Genomic DNA, 19,607 nt, shown 5'->3' with positions numbered 1-19,607 from the left:
ATTGAGCCTAGTATTTGTCCACTGAGTCACCTCAATGGTTCTCAGTTGGCCTGCCTGTCAGAAGAGAATGATGGCAGCTTGCCTGCTGTCTCTAAGACAAGCCAGTGAATGTGGCAGATTGAAACCTACCTATGTATGTGTTCACTAGAGGCAAGGGCATGTTTGGTGGAGTGATTCTCATTCTTAATTCCCCAGCATGGAAGGGCGGTTTTCTTTTCTTTTTTGTGGGTCGTGGGGCTTGAACTCTGGGCCTGAATGTTGTCCCTGATCTCTTAAGCTCAAGGCTGCCGCCCTACCGCTGAGCCACTTCAGTTTTCCAGTGATTAATAATTGGAAATAAGAGTCTCAGAGTCTTTTGTGCCTGGGCTGGCTTTGAACCTCGACCCTCAGATTTCAGCCTCCTTAGTAGCTAGGATTACAGGCATAAGCAACCCTGCCCAGCTGGAAGGGCGGATTTCTATGGCTCTCCCATCCTTGCCTGGTAGGCACTGTCCTTAGGATCCCTGCACCTAGGGGTGAAGTAGGCCTCCTTTTTTCTCAGGGCCTGAGCCCTGTCCATGAGCTCTTTTGTTCAAGGCTAGTGTTCTACCACTTTCAGCCACAGCTCTACTTCTTGTTTTTGGATGCTTAGAGGGAAGACTTCAATGGGCTTTCCTGCCTGACAGGCTTCCAGTTGTGATCCTCAGACCTCAACTTCCTGAGCAGCTAGGATTAAAGGAGTGAGCAGGGTAGACCTGCCCCCCCCCCTTTTTTTTTTGGCCTGTTCTGGGAATGAACTTAGGGCCTGGGCTCTTGTCTCTGAGCCTCTCTGTATTCAAGGCTACAGTACCACTTCTGGCTTTTTCTGTGTATATGGTAATAAGGAATGGAACCCAGGGCTTCATGCCTGCCAGGCAAATACTACGATTAAACCACATTCCTAACCCTTAAGGGTTTTTTGTTTGTTTGTTTGCTTTGTTTTGTTTGTTTTGCTTTTGTGTGTCTGTGTCTGTGTCTGTGTGTCTGTTGGTTGTGGGGCTTGAATTCAGGGCCTGGGTGCTATCCCTGAGCCACAGTGTCACTTTCAGTTTTCTGGTGGTTCAATGGCAATAAGAGTGATAGACTTTTGTGCCTGGGCTGGCTTTGAACCATGATTTGTAGATCTCAGCCTCCTGAGTAGCTAGGATTGCAGGCATGAGTCACTGGCCTGCCTGGCATTTTTTTTTTTTTCCCAGTCCTGGGGCTTGAACTTAGGGACTGGCACTGTCCATGAGCTTCTTTTGCTCAAGGCTACTACTCTAGCACTCCACTATTTAAGCTACAAAGCCACTTCTGGCTCCTTCTTTTCTTTTTTCTCTCTCCTCTATTTTTTTTTGGGGGGGAGGGTGTTGGTCATGGAGCTTGAACTCTAGGCCTGGGGTGCTGTCTCTCTGCTCTTCAGCTACCTATCGCCCTTGAGGCACAGTGCCACTTCCTGTTCTCTAGTGGTTAATTGGAGATGAGTCTCACAGTGCTCAGGTTGGCTTTGAATCGAGATCCTGAGTAGGTAGGATTATAGGCCTGAGCCACCACGCCCAGTTAAGCTTATATATAAAATTTCATTATTATTATTATTATTATTATTGTTATTGTTATTATTGTCAGTCTTGGGGCTTGAACTCAGGGCCTGAGCATTGTCCTTGGGCTTTCTCAAGGCTAAAGCTTTACCACTTGATCCACAGCACCACTTCCAGCTTTTTCTATGTATGTGGTACTGAGGAATTGAACCTGGGTCTTCGTGCATGCTAAGCAAGCACTCTACCACTAGGCCAAACTCCTCACCCTCCTTAAGTTTTTTTTTGTTTTTGATTTAGCATAGTTTAATTGCATGGGGGAGTTTCATTGACGTTTCCATTCGTACATACATTGTACCCCATCTCCCTCACTTCTGTCCCAGAGCTCTGCAGCTCAAGGCTACCGCCCTACCCTTGAGTCAAGCCCCACTTCCCATGTTCTAGAGCTTAATTGGAGATAAGAGTCTGGGTCCTTTTGTGCCTGGACTGGCTTTGAACCTTGATCCTCAAATCTTAGCTACTTGATTAGCTAGTATTACAGGTGTGAGCTACTGTGCCCGGGCTTAGGAGTATCTTTATGGGCTTATGTATTCAGGTAAAATTTAACATATTGAATTTGTTTTAATTATGTTTTATGAAAATGATGATATATATGAAACAGGTGTTAAGCATTCTACAATGAGCTTATAATTGTAGCCTCGGTTGTGCTGTTGACATTTAAGTCTACTTATGTTGTTCAGGTTAGGCTCTGTTCATCCTTTTGGATAACTGATTGAGACAGGATCTTGATGTGTATGTAGACTGGCCTGTCTCTTTACCTTCTGGGAAGTGAGATTGCAGGCTGGGACTCCATCACAGGTGTGTACCACCATGCCTGGCTGTGGTCCTCTTTCTATTTGAAGTGACACACAGACTTTGTCTCTGCCACTGAATGTCCTGAAGCTGCTCCACAGAGAGCATTGTTGGGCTTTTCCCGGGTGTCCCCTGCCACAGTCTATCATTGCTCTCCTGAAGTTTTCTTGTTCATTAATTATTATTTTGCTATTCTAGAATTTTATATAGCTGGAAGAAGTATTCTTTTAGGTTTGTAGTTGTCTCAGCAAAGCCCTCAGAAGTTAGCTGCCATGTCCTGTGTGCTATTAAGTGTGCCTGGGCCCACCTGGTGCAGTTTCTGCTTGAGGGACCCTTCCACAGCCCTCCAGATGCAAAGGTCTTAGCAGCCTGGAGCCTTGCTTGTGGAGGCTGGCCATTCCTAATTGCAGTAGAGGCAGGCAGATGGAGGTGGAGCTGTGTCCTTAGTGCAGCTCAGACTTCCAGTTCCTTGGCAGACCAGGGAAGCATTTCCTGCTGTAGGGCATGCTGTATGGCCAACTCTTTGGAAACAAGGGACTCATCTGCCTTGGCTGGCATTCCCAGCATTGAACTGCAGGTCATGGAAGAAACAGGATGTGTGTGATAAATACTTGTTGAGTAGGATGGACACCAGTGACTTTTTCTGGTAGTCATACTCAGAGGACTGAGGTCTGAGAAATTGCAGTTTGAAGTCAGCCTGTGAGACTCTTGTCTCCAGACCAATTAATCACCAAAAAGCTGGAAGTTGAGCTGTTTGGCTCAAGGTACAGATACTCAGGGACAGGGCCCTGAGTTCAAGCCTTAGGGACCATGTACTCAAAAAAAATTGGAGTAGATTGATGAGACCAACAAAGATAATACAGACAAGGTGGCAGTTAACCACAGCTGACTTCTTCCACCATTTGCTCAGTAGTATTTCATGTCCCTGGCTGCGGGTAGTTTTCTGAGCTTTGACTTAAATTTATGTCATATGGAAGGGAAGAAAGCCTGTCATGGAACTTTTCAACTAGACATCAACTAGACATTTCCCAGCCTCAACAGCTATGAATTTTTTTTTTTTTTTTTTTGCTGCCAGTCCTGGGCTTGAGCTCAGGGCCTGAGCACTGTCCTTGGATTTTCTCAAGGCTAGAGCTCTACCACTTGAGCTTCAGCACCACTTCTGGCTTTTTTTTTTTTTTTTTTTGATATGTATGTGGTACCGAGGAATCGAACCCGGGTCTCTGTGCATGCTAGGCAAGCACTTTACCACTAGGCCAAACTCCCAGCCCCCAGCTATGAACATTTATAAGCCTTTGTATAGGTTGTGTCAAGCTGATAGAAAGGAAAGCCCAGCACTGATAGCTCACATCTGTAATCCTAGCTACCCAGAAGGCCAATATTTGCCTGGAAAAGAGAGTCCAGCCAGGGAGGGAAAGTCCATGAGATTCCAATTAATAAGTAAAAAAGCAGATGTGGTTCAAGTGGTAGAATGCAAGCCTTGAGTGAAAAAGCCGAGTATGAGAGAAAGTCCCTGAGTTCAGTTCCCAGTTCAGGCACACACAACAGAAGGCCTTGAGACACAACATAGCATCATTTGCTTACTATCCTGCCCTAAGGAAAACAAATGTAATGCAGCCTGCATGTGGCCGTGCCCCCCCTTTACTTGCAGTTTAACTCTCAGCAGCCTAGTGATGTAGACCTTGTCAGAATAAATGTTGCCACATTGGAGGACCCATGGGATTTGTGCTACCTGCTTGATGTGGACCTGTTTAGTTTTCTTGGTCTGCTGCAGAGGGTAGCACACAGGGAAGTCCACGGGAACTGTCCTGGCCACACGGGTAGTGCTGCTCATCACATAGTTCCATGTCTGTGTGGAAGGTCCCACACTGTCCCAGTGTGAGTCATTTGTCTGTCCCATTCCATGTTCTTCCTCTACCAAACTCCCTTTCTCTCTCTCCTTCCTTACTGTATCCTATGATTAGAAGTTATGGTTTAATGTAGAACTTGGAAATTTGCGATTCCAATTCCTGAAACACTGTGGGAAATGATAGTGTTGAGCAACTATATCAGAGTTTGTCTTCAAGGGGCCCAGAGGGTAGCCTAGAGGCAGAGTGCTTGCCCAGCATATACAAAGCCCTGGGTTCGATTCCTTCGTACCATATATACAGAGAAAGCTGGAAGTGGTGCTGTGGCTCAAGCAGTAGAGAGCTAGCCTGGAGAAAACTCAAGGACTTGAGTTTAAGGACCTCCTCAAAGGCTCACCCCTGTAATCCTAGCTACCTAGAAGGCCAATATTTGCAGTTTGAATCCAGCCTGGAAAAGAAAGTCCAGTAAGGGAGGGAAAGTCCATGAAATTCCAATTAATAAGCAAAAAGGCAGTCCTGGGGGACTGGGAAAAAAAGAGTTTGTCGTCAAAACTCATGCCTTCCCATGTTGAGTATCCAGGTAGCTTGTGAGTAATGTAGATGGGAAGGAATGGGCCTCACCAGATATGATTATGGGGAGGCAGACAGATTCATGGGGTGCATATTAATGTAGATGGGCTTCATTGTGGACGCCTGAAGAGTTCAATGTGGCCAGGCTGTTCATACTGGGTGGGAATTGAATAGATTGTTGTCTGCATGTTATTTGGAGAGCAGATTTGTAATCTCGGCTCCTTTTGTCCTGAAGACTTGTAATTTCCAACATCCCAGCCACCTCAAAGTAGAGCCCCAAAATTTATGCACTTGATGATGATGATGATGATGATATGTCTTGTCATGAGGGTCGGCCTTTCTATGGAAGCCTTTTTATGTCGTTCATCTCTTTTTTTTTTTGCCAGTCCTGGGCTTGAGCTCAGGGCCTGAGCACTGTCCTTGGACTTTCTCAAGGCTAGAGCTCTACCACTTGAGCCTCAGCACCACTTCCGGCTTTTTTCTATGTATGTGGTACTGAGGAATTGAACCCGGGTCTTCGTGCATGCTAGGCAAGCACTCTACCACTAGGCCCAACTCCCGGCCCCTGTCGTTCATCTCTTATACCTGCATCACTCTCAAGACTCAGAGACCAAGATTAATTTTGTTGTTGTTGTTTTTTTGTTTTTGTTGATTTTGGGGCTTGAACTCTGGGCCTGGGCTATCACCCTACCCTTTGAGCCAGAGCACCACTTCCAGTTTTGTAGTGGTTAATTAGAGATATGAGTCTCATGGACTTTAGTGCTTGAGCTGGCTTTTTTGAACTGTGATCCTCAGATTTCAGCCTCCTGAATAGCTAGCATTAGAGGCATGAGCCATCTCGCCCACTTCGCCTGGCATTGTTTTGTTTTGTTTAGTTTTGCTTTGTTTTGACAATAGGTGAGTTCAGATTCAGTGTCACACTTGCATGGCAGTTCTGTCAGTTCTATCACTTGAGCCACACCTCTACTTGCTAGCCATGCCTCTGGCCCCCAAGCACCAAGAGAATTAGTACCCAGAACTTTTTTTTTTTTTTTTTGCCAGTCCTGGGCTTGAGCTCAGGGCCTGAGCACTGTCCTTGGACTCTCTCAAGGCTAGAGCTCTACCACTTGAGCCTCAGCACCACTTTCGGCTTTTTTCTATGTATGTGGTACTGAGGAATTGAACCCGGGTCTTCGTGCATGCTAGGCAAGCACTTTAACCACTAGGCCAAACTCCCAGCCCCTACCTATAACTTCTTTTGGAAACTAGTTAATATATTTGTGCTATGCATCATTTTGCTCTTTTTCGTTTGGAGTTGGGAGTAGAACCAGGGCCTGACACTGTTCTTCAACCCAGCCCTAATTTGTACTTATGCATATTGACACACATGGAGTTTTGGGGTATAATCAGTGGACCCTGAATTTGATCCAGGCACTGGCAAGTTTAGACATAGAGTCAGACCTAGCCTTTGCAAAGCAGATGTTTTCATTTAAGGAGGTTGTGATTTGTTACTCAGTGTCTTGGCTGGGCAGTGGTTACTTACAAATAGAGATGTGTCCTGCTGTGTGAACACATCCCTCTGTGAGGGAGCGCCTGTGGTGTTTTGCTGCCCATAGCTGTGCTGGCAGTGCCCATAGCTGCTAATGTTTCATTCATTCTGAAATATTTGAGACTGAAAAGATTTTCTGGTCTTATAGATAGTTGAAGTATTGGTAACACCAAGGAAATCTGTCAGAATTTGAAAAGATAAGCAAAAGTGATTTCCGGACACTACAGAGAAAGAAGCAAAAATGGTAAGAACAATTTTTCTTTGACTGTAGATATTTCTTCATTTATATATACAAAGATGTTTATAGCATTTCCCCAAAATGTTTTAACCCCCGTTCCCCCGTCCCCCCTTGCTGGTTGTGGGGCTTGAAGCCTGGGCCTGGGCACTGTCCCTGAGCTTTTCAGCTCAAGGCTAGGACTCTTACCACTTTGAGCCACGATGCCATTTATGATTTTCTGGAGGTTAATTGGAATCTCTCAAAACTTTTCTGCCCAGGCTGGCTTTGAACTGCAATCCTCAGATCTCAGCCTCCTGAGTAGCTAGGATTACAGGCGCAAGCCAAGGCTGGCCTGCAGTGTTTAATTCTACTGTCATTTACTATTAGGCTTTTTTTGGGGGGTGGCAATTGTGGGACTTACATTCCAGGCCTCACTAGGCCCTATCTCTGAGCTTCTGCGCTTAAGGCTAGTGCTCTACCACTTTGAGCCACAGCTCCAGTTTTGGTTTTATGGTGATTAATTGGAGCCAATAATCTCACAGGCTTTTCTGCCTGGGGTGGCTTCGAACCCTGATCTTCAGATCTCAGCCTCCTGTGTTGCCAGGTGTGAGCCATAGGCCCAGGCCATTAGGGTGTTTGAATTATAAAGCAATATCTGTCAAATAATTCAGATACAGTAGTTCCCCCCCTTATCTGTATCTCCACTGCCGGCGGTTTTAGTTACGTGCCGTCTTCCATGGTTTGAAAATGTTAAATTCCAGCATAGACAATTCCTAAATTTTAAATTGCACGCCATCACAATGCCTGCGTCATTCACCTCACTTCATCTCATCACGTAGGCCTTGTATCAGCACCACTTCATCACGAGGAGAAGAAGGGTGAGTACAGCACATTATTTTGAGAGAGAAAAGCCACATTCACATAGCTTTTATTACAGTATTGTTAGAATCGCTCTGTTTTATTAGTTACCGATTCACTCCTGGTGTGCTGAATTTACAAACTGAACTATACAGTTGTGTGTAGAGGAAAAACATAGTCTATCCTGGGTTTAGTATTATCTGCAGGAGTCCACTGGGAATCTTGGAATGTACCCCCACGGATGAGGGGGACTCCTGTAGTATGGAAATTAGAGAAACCTATACAACGTTGTCTCTCCCATCCTTGGAGAGCGCAGCTAAGTTTTGGTGTCTCCTTCTGAGTCTCTCTCAGTGGGCACGCTTACAGTCTTATGTGAATGATGGTGCCTCATTTGGAGCTTAAGCGATAAGTGGTGGGTTGCTTGCTCTCTTTGCATCATTTTTAGTGTAGTTTTCACATTTCCAGCGTCCAATGCGAATTTTTGTGAATGACGATCGCCATGTAATGGCGAAGCATTCTTCGGTGTATCCGACGCAAGAGGAGTTGGAGGCAGTGCAGAACATGGTGTCCCACACTGAGCGGGCCCTCAAAGCTGTGTCCGACTGGATCGATGAGCAGGAGAAGGGCAGCAGCGAGCCCGCGGAGTCTGACAACATGGACACGACTCCTGACGATGAGAGCAGAGAAGGGGCTGGGTAAGTGTTTGCCAGGGCAGGGGTCAGCGTGGAGTTTCCTGAGGAGCTCCAGCTTCTCTGGGTACACCTGTCACTGCTGAACCAGACTCTGCTTGTCCCTCAGGGAGCAGAAAGCAGAACACATGACCAGGACCCTCCGGGGTGTGATGCGGGTTGGCCTCGTAGCCAAGGGCCTTCTGCTAAAGGGAGACTTGGATCTGGAACTAGTACTACTCTGTAAGGAGAAGCCTACGACTGCCCTCCTGGACAAGGTGGCGGACAACCTGGCCATCCAGCTCGCTGTGAGTGACCACAACTAACAGACTCAGGGCTGAGGCAGTGGGGGGCTTATGGAAGACATGGGGCTGAGGATGGGAACTAGCCTGTGTCATGTATCAGTTGTTGGCCTTTGCCCTTCTCCTGTATATTCCCTTTTCACAGGTGGCAGGCATATGCCACAGAGCCACTGCACATTTGTGGTGAGTTACCTGTTGGCTACCAGAGTGTGGTGCCCAGACACTGCCAGCTAGTGAGGGTCCTGTGCCCACTGTGCACCCTGCTATACAGAATCAAGGGTGTTTTGCAATTAATATTTATTTATTTGCCAGTCCTGGGCTTGGGCTCAGGACCTGAGCACTGTCCTAGAATTTTACCATTTGAGCATCAGCACCACTTCCGGCTTATTTCTATGCATGTGGTATTGAGGAATCGAACCTGGTCTTCGTGCATGGTAAGCAAGCACTCTAACACTAAGCCAAACTCCTGGCCCCTATGTATTCTTTCTTTTTTTTTTTTTTTTTTTTTTTTTTGCCAGTATTAGGGCTTGAACTCAAGGCCTAGGTGCTGTCCCTGATTTTTATGCTCAATCCTAGCTCTCTACCAACTTGAGCTACAGTGCCTCTTCTGGCTTTTTTCTGAGTAGTTTACTGGAAATGAGAGTCTTTCAGACTTTCTGCCTGGACTGGCTTTGAACTGGGATTCTCAGATCTCAGCCTCTCTGAGTAGCTGGGATTACAGACATAAGCCACTGTTGCCCAGCTCCAGAAATATTTTTTAAAGGCCATGTATTTGTTATAGTCTAAAACAATGGCCTGTGACATGTTGACCATTTCTTACACTAGACCCTAGGTCAGAAGTGTTGTGGGTTATTTCTTTTTCTTTAGCTTACATTAATTATTTGGAATTTCATTGTTACTTTTCCATACTTGGCATACCTATAACACATACATATTTACAATCTGTTCAGTCTGATTAGTTGCAGTCTGGCTCCTGTCTCTCAATTTTCTCCACCTCCACACACATTGGGCCCTGAATTCAGAGCCTCTGCATGCCATTGACAGGAGTTAGTGTGTCGGGATGGTCACCCTGGATCGGCCAATAAGATCAGCAAAAGAAGAACTCTGAAATGTTCATCTCAATGGAAAAAAGTTATGGGGGGGGGTTGGCCTGGACACTGTCCCTGAGCTTCTTTGTGCTCAAGGCTAATGCTCTACCACTTAAACGCCTCGGCACCATTTCTGGCTTTTTCTGAGTAGCTTTATTAGAGAGAAGAGTTTCACAGACTTCTGCTTGGGCTAGCTTCAAACTGTGAGCCTTGTATGTCAGTCTCTCGAGTAGCTAGGATCACAGGTGTGAGCCACTGGCATCCACCTAAGAAAAACTTCTATCTGTGAGCATACATTTCATCACATGTGGTAGTGAGGATTAAGGCTGGAAACAAATGTATTATGCCAGATACCTCTAAAATGCTACAAATGTGATGCAAATATACCTTTCTTTAGTGGTGATTTCATTTTTACCATTGCCTATAAAATATACATTAGGGGAAGCAAATTGTTATAAATGATTGTTTCTTTTTGTTTGTATGTGCTGGTCCTGGGGATTGAACTTGGCCCTGGCACTGTCCTGAGTAACAAGGTGTGAGCCAGAGGCAACCTACTTAAAATGATTGTTTTTTGCAGTGCCAGGGATGGAGCCAGTGGCTGCGCTCTACCAGTGAGCTGCATCTCCAGCCCTTGGTTTTGCAAGACTATGGTCAGGTTGTCTGTGAAGTTGCTGTGTTGGCCAGGCTGGTCCCAGACTCGTGACCTGCCTTAGTCAGCCTGCGCGTGCTGTGGTGTAGATGTTTCTTTAGGAAGAACTTTTATAAAATGAGAATAGCTTAGTGTTTAAGCATTTTCAAGACTCTATAGATAGCTTTAAAAAAAAAAAGTGGGGGGGCCGGGAGTTTGGCCTAGTGGTTAAAGTGCTTGCCTAGCATGCATGAAGACCCGGGTTCGATTCCTCGGTACCACATACATAGAAAAAAGCCAAAAGTGGTGCTGAGGCTCAAGTGGTAGAGCTCTAGCCTTGAGAAAGTCCAAGGACAGTGCTCAGGCCCTGAGCTCATGCCCAGGACTGGAAAAAAAAAAAAAGAAGTGGTGGGGTGTTGTAGAGAGGGGTACACTGGTACTGGGACTTGAACCCAGCTTCCTGAGCTCTGTTCCTGAGCTTGTTTTGCTCAAGGCTAGCACTGTACCACTTGAGCCACAGCTCCACTTTTGGCTTGTTTTGGTAGTTTAGTGGAGATATAAGTTTCACAGAATAGCCAGGAGAGGTGGCTCACTCCTGCAATCCCAGCTTACTCAGGAGGCTGAGATCTAAGGATCGAGGTTCAAAGTTAGCCAGGGCACTAAAAAGTCCATGAGGCTCTTATCTCCAATTAACCATCAGAAAACTGGAAGTGGTGCTGTGGCTCAAGGGGTAGGGGAGTAGCCTTGAGCTGAAGAGCCCAGGCCCAGGGTTCACATCCCAGGACTGACAAGAGAAAGGTTCACAGACTTCTGCCTAGGCTGGCTTCCAATCATGAGTCTCAGATCTCAGCCTCCTATGTAGCTAGGATTATAGGTATGAGCCACCGCCGCCTACCTATGTCCCTTCACTCAAGGCTAGTGCACTACTATTTGAGTTGCAGCTCCACTTTTGGCTTTTTGGTGCTAATTTAAGAGTCTCGTGGCCCTTTCTACCCAGGCTAGCATCATACCTTGATCCTTAGATCCCCACCTCAGTAGGTAGAATTTCAGGCGTGAGCCACTAGTGCCCAGCATTTTACTGGTTCTTGACAGCAGATTTTTCTTTGATGATTTTTGGCATCAGAAACTTGGAAATGGGAAGACTAGGAGAATAGGTGTACTCGAGATCTATGAGGGAGGCCCCGGGGTGCACGGGCATGTTCAGAACTGCCTCTCAGCCTAAAGTTACCCACTTAGGGTGTTGATCACGTAGAATTTGGGGAATCCTAACGTAGATTTTCCCATCCATTTGTTCAGCTTCATAATGTGAATGAGAAAGCTTAAGTTTTCTTCAAGTCATTTGGACCATCATATAGAACAGAGAAGGCAGGCTCGTGGACAAGCATTTAAGCATTTGTGCACGGCCGGTGTCCATTGGCTGCTGCTCACAGCATAGAGCTTGTTGTGATGGCTGTGTATTTGCCTCGCCCTGCACACTCTGCTTCCTACTCTCCAGTTGAGGTGTTCCTGCAGCCTTGTCACATGAGCATGTGAAGTCCATAAATTGTTGCCTTCTTGAGCTAGGTGTGGTGGTGTAGTACCAGCTCAGGGGATACTGAGGCAGGCAGGCAAAAGGATGAGTGCCGTGCCATGACAGCCAGGCTCAAAAAACAAAAACAACTTTTCAGTATTAATTGATTTATTGAAAGTTATTGACTATTAAGTAGATAGACAAAGGAAGATTCACACATAGTCTCAATTCTATACACAGTTCCTTCTTACTATGTTGCCCAGCTAGCCTTGAACTCATGAATCTTCTTCCTCAAGTTCTGAGTGCTAGTATTACAAGGTGAGCTATTTTCATTGGCTTTCCTGTTGGCAATTTCTTCTCTTCCTCCCCCAACCTCTTCTCTTTTGTTGGTCAGGGGCTTGAATTCAGGGCCTGGGTGCTATCCCTGAGCCACAGTGTCACTTTCAGTTTTCTGGTGGTTCAATGGCAATAAGAGTCTGATAGACTTTTGTGCCTGGGCTGGCTTTGAACCATGATTTGCAGATCTCAGTCTCCTGAGTAGCTAAGATTGCAGGCATGAGGCACTGGCCTGCCTGACATTTTTTTTCCCCCCCAGTCCTGGGGCTTGAACTTAGGGACTGGCACTGTCCATGAGCTTCTTTTGCTCAAGGCTACTATAGAACTCTACTGTTTAAGCCACAAAGCTACTTCTGGCTCCTTTTCTTTTTCTTTCTTTTCTCTCTCTCTTTTTTTGTGGGGGGATGTTGGTCGTGGGGCTTGAACTCTGGGCCTGGGGAGCTGTCTCTGTGCTCTTCAGCTCAATGTTACCTATTGCCTATTGCCCTGTCCCTTGAGGCACAGTGCTACTTCCTGTTTTTTAGTGGTTAATTCGAGATAAGGGTCTCATGGACTTTAGTATCTGGACTAGCTTTGACCTTGATCCTCAGATCTCAGCCTACTGAGTAGCTAGGATTATGGGTGTGATCCACAGCTCCTGGCTTCCCCCTCCCTCCCCCCCCCCCCATCCTGGGGCTTAAACCCAGGGCCTAAGTGTTGTCTTAAATTTGTGGCCTGGAGACTGTCCCTTAGCTTTCTGAGTCAGGGCTATCACTTTGCCACTTGAGTCACAGCTCCACTTTAGGCTCTTTACTGATTAATTGGAGATAGACCTTACCTGCCTAGGCTGGCTTTGAACCTTTTTTTTTTTTTTTGGCCAGCCCTGGGCCTTGAACTTAGGGCCTGAGCACTATCTTTGGACTTTTTCAAGGGCTAGAGCTCTACCGCTTGAGCCTAGCACCACTTCCAGCTTTTTTCTATATATGTAGCGCCGAGGAATCGAATCCCGGTCTTGGTGCATGCTAGGCAAGCACTCTACCACTAGGCCAAACTCCCGGCCCTCCCTGAGCTTCTTTTGTTCAAGATCAGCACTCTTCCACTTGAGCCCACAGCGCCATTTCTCTGCCTTTTCTGTTTATGTGGTACTAAGGAACCCAACCCAGAGCTTCATATATGCTAGGCAAGCACTCTACCACTAAGCCACATTCTTCCCCACGTTCCCCCCCTCCCCATATGGGTGTTGAACTCAGCGCATGGGTGCTTATTATCTGAGTTTTTTAGCTCAAAACTAGCACCCTACCACTTTGACCCATAGTATTACCTCTAGTTTTCTGGTCGTTAATTGGAGATAAGATTTCAGCCTCACCAATTTTCCTAGACTTTCTTGCGTGATCTGGCTTTGAACTGTGATCCTCAGATCTTCACCTCCTGAGTGGCTAAGGTTACAACTCCATTTTCGGGTTGGACACTGTAGTTTTGCCTAGTTACCTAGTTTTGGCTACTTCAGAACTGCTGGGCTCATGATCCTCTCTTTCAGCCCCCTTGACTAGTCGAGATCACTGCATGGAACACTTCCCCTTTTGTGTTTTAGACCTCTTGCTAGAAACAGCTTACCTTGCTGTATGACTTAGTGGTTCCCTTCGTGTAGTGCCTAGAAAGTGCTCCGAGTTGTAGTGTGTTAGTTAGGTCCTGAAGGCTGGCTGGGCACCACTGCATCAGGTCACCTCTCCAGCAGATGACCTCTGCTCTAGAAAGCGGCAGAGCCAGCCAGCGTTATTGATGGCCTGCAAAGTGTTTTGAAAGCTGTATTTTCTTTTCCAGACGGTAACAGAAGACAAGTATGAAATTCTCCAATCTGTGGATGATGCTGCAATTGTGATAAAAAACACAAAAGAGCCTCCATTGTCCCTGACCATCCACCTGACATCCCCTGTTGTCAGAGAAGAAATGGAAAAAGTATTAGCTGGAGGTAGGGAGGCTGAGACCAGCTGGCAGAGTTTTGAAACCTTGGAGTTGCCTCACTGGTCAAATGTGCTATTCAGTTTTAGACTGCTTTGATCAGAGTGTTGGTATAGCTCTGACCATTTTGACTCTGAGATCACATCTGCCTTGGTCTCCAGCCCTCGGAAGTTTAACCGATGGGAGGCACTAAAAGTGAGTAGCACTGTTCAGAGAGGAAGGCGCCATTGTGCTTCTCTAACTTAAGACTTGCGTGTTCTCAAACATGTTTGCAACTTGTGTCCATGTTGAACTATTCTGTTAATGGAAAGGAGTGTCCCTGGTTTTCTTCTGGTTTTGTAATTGGTGATCACACCCTGATGGCCTGGGCATGAACATAGGAGTTGGTGGTCAACCTGTGCTGCAGGCGAACTGAGGGTGTCTTCCTTTGTCCCCTGCCACTACCGCTCTGTCACCCTGGGGTCTGAGAAGCCAGGGTCTCATACAGAGGTTTGTATAAGGTTTGAAACTACTGCATACTTGTCCATGTGGATTTTTGTCCTTCAGATCCTAGTGCTGCATTTGTGATTTGCCAATGCAGCCTGGGCCCTCTTGGGCCCCCTCTCAGGCCTTATCCAAATCCCTGATGGACAGGTGGCAGAGCAGACATGCACCCCAGCAGTGCTGCAGCCTAGGCTGATGTCGCCCCCTTGCCGCTGTTGATTCCCTGTGGCTCTCATTCCAGTGCGAATGACCAAAGCCCTTGTAGCTTATCCATGTAGGGACGCTGGACCTTTGACCAACAGGACTCTCTCTGTCAAGGGCTGGGGTAGGGCAGTCCCGCCTGGTGGGCGGAGGTGGTCCCCTTGGCCGCAGACTCCTCCGGGGATGGCTGTGGGAAGCAGAGAGGGAGTTCCTTTCCGCTCCCCCCACCTTTTTTTGTGTTTGTTTTTCCTATTAAAAATTCTAGCCTAGCTCATTTATGGGGAGAAAGCAAGGGAATGGTGTATTAGAAGATAGGATCCGCCTATCTCTTCCCCTTCCCCACGGGTTATTCCTTTTAGAATAACTTCTCACATTTGATATTTTTCTTTTTTCTTTTTCTGTTTTTATTTTGTTTTTGTTTCTGTGGGGGTTTTTTTGTTTGTTTTTTGTTTTTTTGTTTTTTTGTGGTTTTTTATTTTTGGAGGGGGCCTCCAATTTTTTTCTAATTTCCTCTCAGGGCAGAGTTGATTGCACTCTAGCCTCTCCTTCCCTGACCTAGGGTGGAGACGAATGCAGATTCTGGGAGACTGAGCTGCCCTTTAGAAAGCTGCCACTTCCCCTTTCCACCTGACAGAACCCCTTGGTCAAACTGTGCCTTGTCTTCTTATTCCATCCATGAATAGAAACGCTATCAGTCAACGATCCCCCGGATGTTCTGGACAGGCAGAAATGCCTTGCTGCCTTGGCGTCCCTCCGACACGCCAAGTGGTTCCAGGTTTGCATTTTGTTCTTCTCTTTGTCTTTTGGTAGAAAATTTCTAAGTTTGAACGTGGCTAACTTTGACCATGTAGTTTCTGTATAACATTGACCATAGCCGTGCCCATCTTGTTAGCACCTGCGGCCGTGCAGCTGCTAAAGGAGCGCACTAAACCATTTGGACACCCCAGGAGGCTCGAACTAGCACAGGTGGGCTGCTGCTGCTTTGCCTTGAGTACACGACACTGTCTGGGCAGGGAGCTCGCAGCTGGCCACACCCTTGGTGGTCTTGCACACCTGCTTACCCTTGGCAAAGCAGCACTGTGAGACTTGTCTTGTTCATGTTTGCCTGGTGCCTGGAGGTGCCTCTGTGTAAAAGGCCCATGCTTTATTCTTCCAGGCCAGAGCCAACGGGCTGAAGTCCTGTGTCATTGTCATCCGGGTCCTGAGGGACCTGTGTACCCGTGTGCCCACCTGGGGACCCCTTAGAGGATGGGTAAGGCACCTCCCAGTTGGGGACACAGGGCGGTTTGTGCAGAGGATTCCCCCATCCCAGGAGTCCTGCGTGGCGCTGGGCAGGCTGGCTGCTCTGGGGTGTGGTTGTCATTTGTCATCAGAGCAGCTGGTTGGAGAAACACTACTGCATGAGACCTGGGTGCTAAGAACAAGGCTAGCACCTTTGTGGGGGCGCACAGCTGAATGGGGAGCCGAGGAGGCTGGCTGCTTACTAGAGTGGTGTGATCTACTCTGTAGCAAGGCGCTTGTCTGACTTCTCAGCCAGGAAAATAGCACCCATGGCCGGCCAGCGCTGCTGGCCAGTTGCCATGTCCTTACAGCCCGCTCTTACGAATGGTTTGGATGTTTGTAAATGATTACATTTTAATATAATTACCGAAATACATCCTCTGCATGCCTCTTGGCCCATAGCCTAAAGGATTTCATGTCCTTTTAAGAAATAGTCTGCCTGTCCCTGCCGAAGTATACTGTGTTTGGCTGTGACATTACCAGGTGGCTGTGACTCCTCCACCCACACAGTAGTAGTGGCTCATTGTCCCTCTTGCCTTTTAGCCCCTGGAGTTGCTGTGTGAGAAATCCATCGGCACAGCCAACAGGCCAATGGGTGCTGGCGAGGCCCTGCGGAGAGTGCTGGAGTGCCTGGCGTCAGGCATCGTGATGCCAGGTTGGGGCCTTGTGCTTTGCCAGTGGCAGGGAAAGGACAGGGATCAAGGCCCTGTGGCCGACTCCTCTCCAGGCTCCTAACTGGGTTAGGGCAGCAGCAGCAGCCCCGTGTCCCCCTAGGGCAGAGCATGTGACTACCCTCTTGCACCATCATATCCAGCCCTGAGCCGGGTCCGCAGCCCTGATTCCAAGGGCGGACCCGGGGGCAGTGGTGACCCACTCCCACGTGGCTTTTCTTGCTCTGAGACACAAGTGGATTATTTCTGTCAAGGGCTGGACACTGAGTGGGTCACCGAGCTCGGCGTGTTTTCCAGAGCTGGGTGTGGATGGGGCGTGGGGGGTAACGCACCTGGTTCCCTCAGCCAGCAGAACTCTTCCAAGATGCTAAAAGATAATCCTCTGCATATCTTCCTTGTTTCCTGCCTTCAGATGGTTCTGGCATTTATGACCCTTGTGAAAAAGAAGCCACTGATGCTATTGGGCATCTAGACAGACAGCAACGGGAAGATATCACACAGAGTGCGCAGGTATAGTCGTCGCCATTGCCAGTGTGAGCCCTCGCCCAGTCTGCACTCACTGGCTCCTAGTTCCGTGACTGGCTATTCTCAGGGCAGCCCCTGGATCGCAGTGCAGGCTCAGGTCGGGGACAAAGGCGAAGGCACAGATCTGATACAGGGTGCCCCAATCTGGGCTGCTTCTTTCCCCTGGCGCATGCGTGGTGGTTGTCTGCCCCTCCCTCTGCCTGCCCGTGTGCCATGTTGGCACGAGGACTGTTTTGGGGCTCTTCCCCTGCAGGCTCACCACGTGGCTCCATGTGGCAACCAGTCCCCAGGTTGGGGTCTCCTGTATTGCTCTCCAGGGGGGGTGGTCACAGGCTGGCCCTCCCCCACAGCAAGGCTGGGCCCGAGCAGTCAGGCCCTGCTGCAGCTGTCAGGAAACCCCTTGCTGATGTAGGGGAGACCATTAGCGGCCCCTCAGAAAGCAGTAGTGAGCACACAGACCCAGGCCGCTGGAGCTAGGCATCCGAGTCAGATTCTTCTTCCCCCCTCAGCACGCGCTGCGGCTCGCTGCGTTCGGCCAGCTCCATAAAGTGCTGGGCATGGACCCCCTGCCCTCCAAGATGCCCAAGAAACCAAAGAACGAAAACCCAGTGGACTACACCGGTACGTGCGCCTGGTGCTGGGCGACAAAGCCCTCTCCTGCGTCCCTGCCTTTGGTCTTAGCTGTTCTGTCCTGGTCTCTCCTTTCAGTTCAAATCCCCCCCAGCACTACGTACGCCATCACACCCATGAAGCGCCCCATGGAGGAGGACGGAGATGAGAAGTCCCCGAGCAAGAAGAAGAAGAAGATTCAGAAGAAAGGTGTGTGGGGGCAGCATGCCGGCCTTCCACTCGTTGCCAGCTCTGCCTCTAGTTTTCTTGGACACAAAAGCTTGAGTCTTCTTAAAAGCTGCTGTGAGCGACGAGGTGCCGCAGTCCCGTGTCCTGTGTTCTCCCGGGGTTGCTGGTGGGGCGTGGGCCGCACATTCCTCTACTCTCTTCTGGCAAAGGACCCTGGAAGTCTCACCCCGAGGTGTCTTCTTCTTCCCCCAGAGGAGAAGACTGAGCCCCCCCAAGCCATGAATGCCCTCATGAGGCTGAACCAGCTAAAGCCGGGGCTGCAGTACAAGCTGATCTCCCAGACGGGCCCCGTGCACGCCCCCATTTTCACCATGTCAGTGGAGGTGGATGGCAGTTTATTTGAGGCCTCAGGGCCGTCTAAAAAGACTGCCAAGCTGCACGTGGCCGTTAAGGTACAGTCTTCAGGGGAAAGGCAGCGGAAGAGCCGCTTTCCTCTGTGGGGAGGAGGGTGGAGCAGGGGTGTGGTGGGCCGAGCCGAGTGGTGAGCACAGTGAAGGGATTAGACTTTAGCGCTGTTGAGTCATGCGTGGCCAGGCCCCCTTCAGAGGCCTGGGGAGGGGGAAGGACATCATGAGAGTGGTCAGTCCCGGGGGGAGCCCGTGTCCACCCACCTCACCGGCTCTGTACCCTCCAGGTGCTACAGGACATGGGCTTGCCAACAGGTGCTGAAGGCAGAGACTCTAGCAAGGGGGAAGACTCGGCAGAGGAGACTGAGGCAAAGACTGCTGTGGTGGCACCTCCCCCCATGATGGAAACATCTTCCAACCCCAATGCGGCCTTCTCCGCAGATGCCACTGCCGAGGTGAGCTCATGGTAGGCACTGGAGCGGCCACTGGGGCAGTGTAGAGCCCTGCAGTGGGGAGCTGTCCCATCCTCGACAGTCCGTCCCTGAGTGTTAGCGGGGATGGGGGGGCACAGACGGACAGGGCCTGTCTTGGTGCTGTCAACCTCCCTTTGTGCTGCAAATCCTGCAGCTGAGTATGTTGGTTTTCTTTTTGTCTTTTCCCTGAGAATGTAAAACAGCAGGGGCCAATCTTGACTAAGCATGGCAAAAACCCCGTGATGGAACTCAACGAGAAGAGGCGCGGCCTGAAGTACGAGCTCATCTCAGAGACAGGCGGCAGCCATGACAAGCGTTTCGTCATGGAGGTGAGCTAGTTTTCGGGATGGTATGCCTCTGGGCCCCTGCAGCGGGCTCCCCCACAGCCCCGCCCCTGGAGGAGGCTCTGCATCCGCTCCCCGTGTGTCCACAGGTCGAGGTAGATGGTCAGAAGTTTCAGGGTGCTGGTTCCAACAAGAAGGTGGCAAAGGCTTATGCGGCTCTGGCTGCACTTGAAAAGCTTTTCCCTGACGCCCCCCTTTCTCTGGACGCCAACAAAAAGAAGAGAACCCCTGTCCCTGTCAGAGGTGGACCCAAATTTGCTGCCAAGGTACTGCTTCTCCTTTACCTCCCTCTGGCCTGGCGGGGTCCTCCTGTGAGGCTGAGGGAGCCTCACCTGCCTGTGCTCTCTTGTCCAGCCCCACAGCCCTGGCTTTGGCATGGGGGGACCCATGCACAACGAAGTGCCCCCGCCCCCCAATCTCCGAGGCCGGGGACGAGGAGGCAACATCCGCGGGCGAGGCCGGGGACGAGGCTTCGGTGGCGCTAACCATGGAGGCTACATGAACGCTGGTGAGGGCAAGGGCTTTTGTCTTGCATGTCCCCTGCTCGTGCACT

The 19,607-nt window shown here is 49.0% G+C and overlaps 1 protein-coding gene across 1 annotated transcript in view; it reads left to right on the top strand.

Moving 5' to 3' along the window:
• The window catches only part of Ilf3 (interleukin enhancer binding factor 3), a 37,693-nt gene that overhangs the window by 10,769 nt on the left and 7,317 nt on the right, over positions 1-19,607 (top strand). Inside the window, exons 2-17 of the mRNA XM_090337731.1 lie at positions 6,475-6,570; positions 7,383-7,421; positions 7,867-8,096; positions 8,200-8,377; positions 13,734-13,881; positions 15,239-15,330; positions 15,712-15,807; positions 16,380-16,491; positions 16,920-17,017; positions 17,542-17,653; positions 17,741-17,851; positions 18,083-18,282; positions 18,525-18,692; positions 18,902-19,039; positions 19,144-19,320; positions 19,409-19,562. Coding sequence (XP_090193857.1) covers positions 6,568-6,570; positions 7,383-7,421; positions 7,867-8,096; positions 8,200-8,377; positions 13,734-13,881; positions 15,239-15,330; positions 15,712-15,807; positions 16,380-16,491; positions 16,920-17,017; positions 17,542-17,653; positions 17,741-17,851; positions 18,083-18,282; positions 18,525-18,692; positions 18,902-19,039; positions 19,144-19,320; positions 19,409-19,562 — 2,056 coding nt within the window. The 5' untranslated portion in view covers positions 6,475-6,567. The remainder of the gene's footprint in view (positions 1-6,474; positions 6,571-7,382; positions 7,422-7,866; positions 8,097-8,199; positions 8,378-13,733; positions 13,882-15,238; positions 15,331-15,711; positions 15,808-16,379; positions 16,492-16,919; positions 17,018-17,541; positions 17,654-17,740; positions 17,852-18,082; positions 18,283-18,524; positions 18,693-18,901; positions 19,040-19,143; positions 19,321-19,408; positions 19,563-19,607) is intronic.

Source organism: Megascapheus bottae, chromosome 1 (assembly GCF_031878675.1).
Source record: "Megascapheus bottae isolate mThoBot1 chromosome 1, mThoBot2.hap1, whole genome shotgun sequence".
Lineage (NCBI taxonomy): Eukaryota > Metazoa > Chordata > Mammalia > Rodentia > Geomyidae > Megascapheus > Megascapheus bottae.
Note: the sequence above shows the minus strand (reverse complement) of the source record. Positions and strands in the feature narration are given on the sequence as shown.